The sequence below is a fragment of the Zootoca vivipara genome, chromosome Z1 (assembly GCF_965207765.1).
Source record: "Zootoca vivipara chromosome Z1, rZooViv2.hap1.1, whole genome shotgun sequence".
Lineage (NCBI taxonomy): Eukaryota > Metazoa > Chordata > Lepidosauria > Squamata > Lacertidae > Zootoca > Zootoca vivipara.
In genome coordinates, this window is record NC_142583.1 from 70,315,228 (window position 1) to 70,325,082 (window position 9,855).

The following is a 9,855-nucleotide window of genomic DNA, read 5'->3' on the forward strand; positions in this document are numbered from 1 at the left end:
GCACCCTTAACAAACTATGCTTCCCAGAATTATTTAGGGGAAGAAGCCATGTGCTTTACATGGCGTGTGTGCAGCCTTGGAAAATGAAGAGAACACAGACAGCTTTACCATTAGGCAAAGTAAGGCGACAGCCTCAGGGGTCACAGGTTACTGATGGGGCAGCGGTGGTCACGCCGTGACTGCTCCCCTTTTCATTGTGAAAAGTTTAAATCGTTAGCAGGATTGGAATAACACTTGTAGTTCCATGCAAAGATAAATGCTAAGCATTATTCCTTTCTTTATTTTTCATAATGATATCCTGCCTTTCTCCTATTTGCAGGGCCGTCTTAAGCATATCGGGCGCCCGGGCGCCGTGGTGTGATGATCGCTCCGGCGCCCTGCCCCCGCCCCGTTTCTTACCGCAGCGGGGGTGGGTGGGCACAGCACCGCTGCAGCGGCGCCCCCCTAGCGGCCCGGCGCCCTACGCCCCCTGGGCTTGCCTTAGAGCCGGCCCTGCCTATTTGCAAAAACCATAGGCATTAGCGGGCTCCTCCACAGCTGCCCACGCACTGGCTTTGCAGGCCAATCACTAACAAGCCCCGAAAGGAAGAAAGTTTAAACACAGACACACCCCTCACCTAATTCAGATCCGAAGAATCTGCAGAGACTCTGCTATGTTCTTTTAATAGCTTCAGGAGAAAGCTGAAAAGCTCTCCATAAACAGGTTGTGATTGGCATCTGTCTGTCTCGAGAGACAATGGAGCATGCCTCTGGGGGTGAAGTCAAACCGCTGTGTTTGCAGCACCAAAGTGACTTTCCCAGGGCACAAACCCGGGCAGCGTGTCTGGAGGTCCTGGGCTGCCCAGGTGATAAGACACCCTCCTCTTGACCTTTCTGATGGGGTCCAAAGGAAAGCAGAGCAATAATACATTTGGCACCAGCTTGGCTGCAGGAGCTGCTGGAAGGAGACATACAATACAATCCAACAACCTTAGGGACTCCACTCCGGATTTGTGTAGGTGTTTTTCCTGAGCCTTTTCTTCCCTTGAATATATCCTGCAAGGCAGCAGAGATTTAGGATCAGAGTTTTCCTTCTCCTACATGGGCTCCCTTCCAAGGTGGACAAGCCCCACCTGCCCCTCACCTCCCTCTATGGCATGTGCAGAAACCGCCTTCTTGACCATTGGACCCACTATTAGTCTCATCTGCTCAAACCGCTGCAGCCTGTCTTCGCATGCAGGGAATGTGGGATGTGATACATAGATAGCAGTCAAGTACAACATTCCTGGCTTTCCTAGAGTAGAGGGGGTGTTTGCTTCAGCCAGTCAGAACTTCCTGTTTCCTCCTGGGCTGGGACATACTTCCTCTTGCATGTGACTAGAGGTGGGTGTGACCTTACCTGTCCAGGTAACGAAAAGGACAAGGCATGCAGCCATCTCTCTCTCTCTCTGACTTTTTCCTTTGTAGGATCATCAGCTTTTTAGCTAGAGATGCTCTGTTGGCTACTCAGCCAACAGAAGACAAAGAGACTATCTCCATATGGGATAGATTCCACATGTAAATACTTTTGTAACTAAGTCTGCCTTTAGGGATCCAACTGTGAACTGATAGTGCTGTGAGTAAACTTCTTTTATTGACTTTAAATAAGATCGTCGTGTGATTATTCTTTTAAGAGGGAAATAAGGGCTCTGACCAGCAATCTATATTGAGAAGCTTAAACAAGCTTGCAACAAGTCAACCGCTGTGCGTTTAAAGGGGACTGTTAAAACTCTGCTAAGTTACAGAACTTGCTAGCGCAAGTTAGGGAGGATATTATTAAACAATATGTCCTCTCCTGCCTCCCCGAACATTCCCACAAGGAAGACAGGGGGCATTGCAAGCCCTACCTGGAAATGCTGTGAGGGACTGATACCTTGGACCATGCAAATCAGATGCTATACCCCTTGGGTTTGGTCCCTGATCTGCTTGGAGCAGATTAAGAGGATTTAGGCAATGAGGATAAATCTGTGGCAGCCGATGTGAACAGAGTCCTCCCCTGAAAGTCTTCTAGGCTTTACAGTTTGCATTGTTTTTTCTGTTGGTTGTAGGAACCGAGTCTTATTCCGGCTCAAAGCCCATTCTGTAAAACTCTTACCTGTGTTTATTACAGCACAACTCAAGACAAGAGCTGAGGGAGCTCTTCTTGGGCAAGAAAAGTCTCCTGTGAAAAAGGGAGGGCGAGCTACTAGGCCCTCTCTCCACTCCACACCAGTCTCAGTTGGCAGGAATGAAGCGAGATGGGCACCAAAGACTTCCCCCAAACACTGAGGACATCACGGTGCCCTTTTTCAGCCCATCATCAACACACCGCAATGCCAACTGGCGCTGTCCTGCTCTAAACAAATCAAATATCTCAAATTGCAGAGGGAAAATGGCACAGACCAAGGAAGATGCCATCTCGTCCACTGCTAGAGAGAGTCAAATGACGGACATCTGCAATGGCAACTTTCCCAAGGGAGGAAGACCTTCCGAAGCTCTCCGCAGCTGGTCTTTGGTGACCTCTTGCCAAAAGCTTCCAGGAGGCAATGGAGGGAACAAGCAGCTTAGACACTTTGGCCAGCGGTGCAAAGAAATCCCGCCTGCCAAAATTACCCAGCAAGGTTTCCCCAGCAAGGACGTATTTCTGTTTTGGGCAAAGAAAGCTGGCGATGGCAACGAGGTGGCCCCATGGAGATCAGGCTCCCCAAAGGCACACCAGGTGCAAGAGATGATGGACCAACGATGTGAGGAACAAGAAGCAGAAGACTCAAAGGGAAGATGTTGGTCTCCCCCGAACAGCCCTGAAACAGCCCAGAGGAAGAGACGGAGAGACCTTTTCCCAGACTCAGAGGTTTTCAGACAGCTGGACGCCCACGTTCTTCATGTGAGCGAGCAGGTGGGTGGAGAAAAGAATGTCCCAAAGTTCTACCAGTTCTCCTTTCTGCTAGAGCTCCAGGTGGTCTTCCAATTACACGGCCACTGATTAAATATTTTAAGCTCAGATCGAAACTCAGATGAGCTCCACCCAATCAGCAGGGCTAAGGTTGAAGAGCACACACCCAGGGGGAGTCTGCCACCGACTCCCAAACGCTGACAGTGGGGCGGGGAGCTGCCCCCTTCAAGCCCTGCTTGGGGGGCATTTGGCTGGCCATAGTGGGAGAAAGGATGCAAAGCTAGATGGACCTTTGAGTTGGTCCTGCTACCCAGATGGGTCTCCGATAATCAATGTGTGGTCCCCCCCAGGCGCTGTTGGACTCTGGGCTTCTATCAGCCCCAGCCACCATGGAAGGTGGATGGGAGGATGATGGGACTTGTAGTCCAGCAACATCTGGAGGGACCACAGGCTGCCCAGTTCCTTCTCCAAGCGTTCTCTACAAATGCTGAGCAGAATTCCAACTGGGATGGGACAGGGTAGCCTTCACCAACCTGGCGCCCTCCAGAGATTTTGACTACAACCAGCATGGGCCGTCTGGAGCTGACGGATGTCCTCATGCAAAACATCTAGAAGGCATCAGGGTTGGCAATGGCTGGGCTAGACAAATGAATGGCTGCTTATCTTATGAAACAGATTGCTGCTGATTGTCGAAATCCCAACCTATCTTCCCTAGCTGAAAACCAATCAGGAATCCTTGTCCGTCCAGACCATTGTTCCACTGATTACCAAAGGAGCCAATAGCCAGCTGGAGAAGGCGCGAGCCATATGGATCTGGCTGTGCCACAATATCAGTAAGTGTGTTTTCATGCAAACCTCCTTGGGGGTATTTTCAGGGGGGCAGTGATTTCATAAGCCTAACCCACCTTTCTTCCAACAAGCAAGACTGATGGGGTGCTTCCTGTCATAACAACCTCTTGGTAAAGCGGTGTTTTGGTTTTGCTCCACAATAGAGTATGATGTCAACGGCTTCTTGGGGTTCTCGGAGAAGATCCATACCCCTGAGCAGGTCCTTCACACCGGGAGAGGAGTGTGCTCTGGGTATGCCCATCTATACCGTGACATGTGCAGGTATGTGCTGCCGTGGCTTTTTAATATGTCCCATCTCAAGAGCTGCCACGTGGAAGACGGAACAGGCTTATTTTCTCCTGCTCTGGAGGGTAGGGCTCGAACCCAAGGCTTCAAGTTACAAGAAAGGAGATTCCGACTAACCACCAGGAAGAACTGGTATTCAACAGTGGAGCGGACTCCCTCGGGAGGTGGTGGACTCTCCTTCCTTGGAGGTTTTTAAGCAGAGGTTGGATGGCCATCTGTCAGGGCTGCTTTAGCCAAGACTCCTGCATTGCAGGGGGTTGGACTGGATGAGCCCTGGAGGTCCCCTCCAACTCTAAGGTTCCATGATTCTATGACCATGATTCACTTCCTTAAAGCTTAGAGCGTCTCCTCAATCTAACCATTTAAATGGAACAGATGGCACATAAGGGGAAAATAGTCCAAAATCTATCCTCGGCCATTCATAACCTGCTTCCAGGCCACTTCCACTATTGTGCAGGCATGATTTCATTGTATACCAGCAAATTCTGGTTGTGCAACTAAAATTAATTCAGTGCCCTTGAGCACTTGCACAATCCTCTTCCAAAATAAACCCCCAATGATTATTTATTTTATTTTATTTTATCTTTTGTCGGTAGGAAAAGTGATAAGAAAAAGTGTGGGGATAATGGCAGACGTCATAATATAAGGGTCAGTTATTATTGACCAGAGCTTCCGATATGAAAGCGAGACAGCCAGTTAAGAAACGCAGAATGTAGGAACACATGAAATGGCCTTATACTGAGTTAGACCATCTGGCTTCTGGCTTCAGACTGGCAATGGCTGTCCAGGGATGCATGTGCGGGTCTCTCCCAGCCCTGTACCTGTAAATATTTCTGGGGGACGCTCTGCCATTGAGCCATGCTATGGTCTGCACCCGGCGTCCAAGCGCAAGAAGCAACTTGGGGGCACTGTAACTCTTGTATCCAGCTGCCCACCCCCTGTACATTGAGCTTGCCCAGCCTCTATGCTCTCTTGTGAATCCTTACAGGGAAGCGGGCTTGACCTGTGCCGAAGTTTCGGGATACGGCAGAGGGGCCGGGTACAGCCAAGGCCAGAGCTGCCTGCAGAAGAAGTCCGACCACATGTGGAATGCAGTGCAGCTGGGAGGCCAGTGGTTCCTTCTGGACGTCTGCTGGGGAGCGGGCCTCGTGGATGTCGAGAAGAGGCTGTTCATCCCTCGGTGAGATCTCTCGGCACTTCTAAGTGGGTGGAAGGCGAGAGCAGCCCTGCCAGATCAGACCAGTAGCCTGTGGTTCAGAATTTCCTAAAGTAAGAAAACCAGAATGCATATTCTCCTGGCCTAAGGTTAAAAGCAATTGAGAGGCTGCCTTAAGCTTTGTCTTACAGGTTGCTAATATTTTAGCACTAAAAGGTAAAGGTAAAGGACCCCTGACAGTTAAGTCCAGTCGCAGACGACTCTGGGGCGTTTTACAGGCCGAGGGAGCTGGCGTTTGTCCGCAGTTTTTCTGGGTCATGTGGCCAGCATGACTAAGTCGCTTCTGGCGCAATGGAACACCGAAACCAGAGCAGCGCACAGAAACACCATTTACTTTCCCACCAAAGCGATACCTATTTATCTACTTGCACTTTTGGGTGAGCCTTAAAACTGCTAGGTTGGCAGAAGCTGGGACCAAGCAATGGGATCTCACCCCGTCGCGGGGATTCGAACCGCCAACCAAGGAAATTCACCCAAAAAACCACTACAGTCGTACTTCGGAAGTCAAACGGAATCCGTTCCAGAAGTCCCTTCGACTTTCAAAACAAACCAAAGCATGGCTTCTGATTGGCTTCAGGAACCTCCTGCAGCCAATTGGAAGCCCCGCCAGATGTTCGGCTTCCAAAAATATTTCACAAACCGATGGTTTGGGAGCCAATTTGTTTGGGAGCCAAGGCGTTTGAGATCCAAGGTACGACTGAACTTCCGATATGGGTTGCCATACGCCCGGATTTTCCCGGACATTTTAATCCATTTCTGAAAACTCCACCCAGACACTATTTTTGGCGGATGAATCCTGCATATGTCCAGGAAATTCAGGACACATCGCGGCCCTTAACTTATTCCCCTTTTAAGAGAGAAACCAGAGTTTTCAGAGCATGTTATTGGGGATGGAGAAATCTGCAGGGAGCAGCCGATCTGGCCACTAGTTGGCAAAGAACTTTGGATTGGATGCTCTGATTCTTCCCCTTCGCTGCCTGAATTAGACACCAGAGCCACCCTTTGATAAAATGATTAATCTCCCGCTCCCCAGCAGGTTTATTAGGTGGCCTGATATGTAATTACTCGAGTCTGCTCTGCACGTTTCGGACCGAGAGTAAATAATGACTTGCCTTAAAAATTATTAATCGTGTTAAATTATTTTCCGCTAGATGCATTACGCACTTGTCACTTTCCAGCCAATGCTAAATAACAAGAGCCCGTGTGGCATTTGCAACATCTAATTGTGTTACATGGAACACATTTGCTCTGGGTTGTGAGTGTGTGTGTGTGTAAGCATGCATGGGGAAGAGAGATCAATTTGTTCGTTTTGAATGTGCAAGGGGAGAGACGCAAGGCCTTGAAACGGGAAGAGTTAAAATGAGACTCTGGAGGTGCTTTCCGGGGACCCACATTTTCACATTTACTCTCAGCCCACACTACTTTCCTTTAAACATGCATTTCCCCAATATTTTACATTAGGAGATTGCTGCCTCGAGAGGTCCGGAGGGTGGCAACACGAGAACAGGGCCTTCTCTGCAGTGGCTCCCCGTCTGTGGAATGCTCTCCCCCAGGGAAGTTCACCTGGCGCCTTCATGATACACCTTTAGGCTCCAGGCAAAAATGTCCCTTTTGGGGTGGGTGGGTGGGTATGTTATTTGGGTTGTTGTTTTTATATATTGTGATCTTTTTGTGAATCGCCTTGAGACCTCCAGGTATATAAATTCAATAAATAAAAATAAATAGCAGCATGCTGACTGAGCATCATGTACTGCAAAGGATCCTGGGACTTCTTCTAGGCTGCACACCTTATTTATACAGAGCTGTTGGGGAGAGGAGCCGTTGTGCTCGTATCCTGTTTGTCGAATTTACTTTGGGGCATCTAGTCAGTCACTATGAGAGGAGGGATGCTGGACTAAATGGATTCTTGGCCGGACCCAGCAGGGTAGTCCTTACGCAGTCAATACACCCACTTCTGATCTTTTAACAACAGACAAGCCATTAGCCTCCTGCCCCCTTCCTTGTTTGCCATTCTGGGATGTGTTTTGTTTCATGTGATGTCTAAGGCGCCCCCCCCCCATTTTCCCCATTCCCGCAGGCACGAGGATTTTTTCTTCCTAACCGACCCTGAAGATTTTGTCGAAAGCCACTGGCCCGATGATCCAAAATGGCAGCTCACTCAGCCCCTCGTCCCACTGCAGGTTTTTGAAGGGAGAGTTTTCAAGACACCAGAGTTTTTCAAACTTCAGCTTGCCCTCCTCTCTCCAGACACCTCCAGGCTTAAAACAGGTATGTTCACAGCAGGATGCTTTGGCACACTCAGAAATTTAAGCCCGTTGAAAAGAAGTGGCATGGGGTCAGTGGCGTAGCATGGTTTGCCAGTGCCCGGGGACGTGCAGGGTGGGTGGGAGGGAAACAGAAGGAGTAAGCATGTGCATTCAATTGCCTAACGGCGTCTGTGTCACCCAGGGGATCGCAGCCACAGAGATAAGAAAAGAGTCGTTCCATTGTCTGGAGAGGTCACTTCCTGGTTCGCATGGAGAAGCTGTTTTAAATGGAGCCCAGGGACAGAAATGCAGAGCTATATTGAGACAGCAGCGGATGTTGAAATTTTGCGCCCCTAACAAAAGCTCTCTAAAATTCAAGGCAACCTTCCTCAAGTTGATACCCTCCAGATGTTTTGGACTACAACTCCCATCACCCGAGCCAGTCCAAAACATCTGGAGGGCAGCAGGTTGGGGGGTGCTGCTTTGGGGGTGTTTAGGGCAGATACATAAAGGTGGCAGAGTGAGCTGCCCCAAGGGAAGAGTTAGGCAATTGTGAGACTGCAGTCAAAAAAAAAACCCAAGGTTAACTGCTCTAGTGTGGTGCTCTGCAGTTAAAAACAGGCAAAAACAATGCCTCTCCCCCTTCCTTTTCACAGACCATGGGGAAGCAACCATTTCTTTAGCAAGTGCCCGTACAACAGAGTTCACTTACCAGCTGTTGAAGCTTTGCCATGACGACAACAGCAAAGAGGATATGGGCAAGACTCACGGGATGTTAACCATGTCTGACAAAAAGATGGTCCTCAAAGTCTTCCCCCCTACCGAGGGGCTCTTCGAAGTGCAAATCTTTGCCCGCCCTTCCGATTCCCCGGAGCCGTGCACTTGGGTGTGTTCCCACCAGATCGAGTGCCTGGAACCCCACCGGCAAGAGGGGCTGCCAGAGAATCCTTTCGCTTTCTGGGGGCTCCATCCCAAAGCAAGAGAGTTTGGGATTGAGGAGTGCAACTGGGAAGAAGACCTGATCGTTGCCACCGCGGGGGCCCTGAAGCTGGCTTTGCAGACCCAGAGGCCTCTCTTGGCCACCTACGAGTTAGTTCATCCAGAGATGGATACCTCTCTGAGCAGGAAGTGCCTGGCGTCCCAAGTGGAAGAGCAGAAACTCAGCTGCCACGTCCTTTGTCCTTTCGTGGGCCACTACAGGCTCTCGGTGTTTGTTAAGGAGCTCGACGAAGACAAGTTCAAGAACGCCGCAAACTTCCTCATACGCTGCCCCAGCCCCATCAACCACAACGAGCTCTTCCCATCGGGTCTCAGCGCGCATTGCGGAGCAGGGATCAGCTCCCTGTGGAGAGGGCTCTCCAACCCGAGCCACACCGCCCCCATCATCAATACTAAAAAGGGACGGTGCACTGTCACTTTTCGTACTCAGCCAGGCTTTGAAGTCACCACCACTTTGGGCAAGGACAAAATAACCCGCAAAACATACCCGATGGAACGGTTCGTCTTGGTTACCCACCTGGAGAACAAGGTGAGCGTCTCCATCTTGCTCCCTGAATCGGGAGTCTTCAGGCTCAGCTTGTACGGGAGGGACGCCGAAAACAAAGAATTTGTCCATGTATGTGATTACATCATCCGCTGCTTCACCAACCCCCAGTGGCTCCCCTTTCCCCGGGTCTACAGCTTGTGGAGGAAGGGTTGTGTCCTCCTAGAACCCAGGTCAGGAGTCCTGCAAGAAAAAAGCTGGGTAAGGTTTCGGATCAAGATGCCCGAGGCCTGCAGCGCTCACATCGTTGGTCCTTCACGATGGGAGCTGCAGCTGGGTCAGAACAAAGTGTGGGAGGGAGAGGTCTACACTGGCCTCGCTGCGACGATGCTGAAGGTGGCCATCAAATTCTCCCTGGATTCCCCAAGCATGGATGTCATCCTCTCGTTCGATGTCGAAGGCAATTCATCGATTCTAAGTGACGCTTCAGGGTAAAATGGTCCAGGGGTCTGTGAACTCTCAGGAAACTTAAATCTCTGCCCCACCCCAAGTCTCCAGCTGGATTGGATGCAAGTCCTGGGCCAGGTTCCAGCCAAGCCATGGACACAAGGGCAACCAAGGTGATCAACGGTCTGGAAACCAAGCCTTATGAGGATTAGTTGAAGTGGTCGCCCTCCTCTGCACACGTTCCAACTTGTCAATATCCTTCTTAAACTGTGGCACCCAGAATTGGACGCCACAATTAAGAACCGGCAGCTAATTAGTTGCAATTCCTGCATTGCAGGGGGCTGGACTAGAAGTGGGTCCCTTGCAACTCTAAAATTCTGATTCTGTTAAAGAAAGAGGGGGGAATAGAATGTGTAATGGAGGAGAGATCAAAATCTCC

At 50.1% G+C, this 9,855-nt stretch overlaps 1 protein-coding gene across 1 annotated transcript; it reads left to right on the forward strand.

The window, feature by feature from the left end:
• The first annotated feature begins 2,236 nt into the window (after window positions 1-2,236).
• Window positions 2,237-9,464, forward strand: LOC118077542 (kyphoscoliosis peptidase-like). The gene is made up of 6 exons (XM_035101174.3): window positions 2,237-2,893; window positions 3,606-3,723; window positions 3,883-4,000; window positions 5,013-5,204; window positions 7,318-7,508; window positions 8,143-9,464. The coding sequence occupies exons 1-6, from the start codon at window positions 2,246-2,248 to the stop codon at window positions 9,462-9,464; spliced, it is 2,589 nt and encodes an 862-aa protein (XP_034957065.3). The 5' UTR covers window positions 2,237-2,245.
• Window positions 9,465-9,855: the final 391 nt, after the last annotated feature.

Excerpts from the sequence above, each read along its gene's own strand:
- LOC118077542 (XM_035101174.3), top strand. The coding sequence starts at position 2,246 with ATGAAGCGAGATGGGCACCAAAGACTTCCCCCAAACACTGAGGACATC. Across the intron at positions 5,205-7,317 it reads AAGAGGCTGTTCATCCCTCG|GCACGAGGATTTTTTCTTCC; the intron begins GTGAGATCTCTC and ends CCATTCCCGCAG. Across the intron at positions 7,509-8,142 it reads CACCTCCAGGCTTAAAACAG|ACCATGGGGAAGCAACCATT; the intron begins GTATGTTCACAG and ends TCCTTTTCACAG.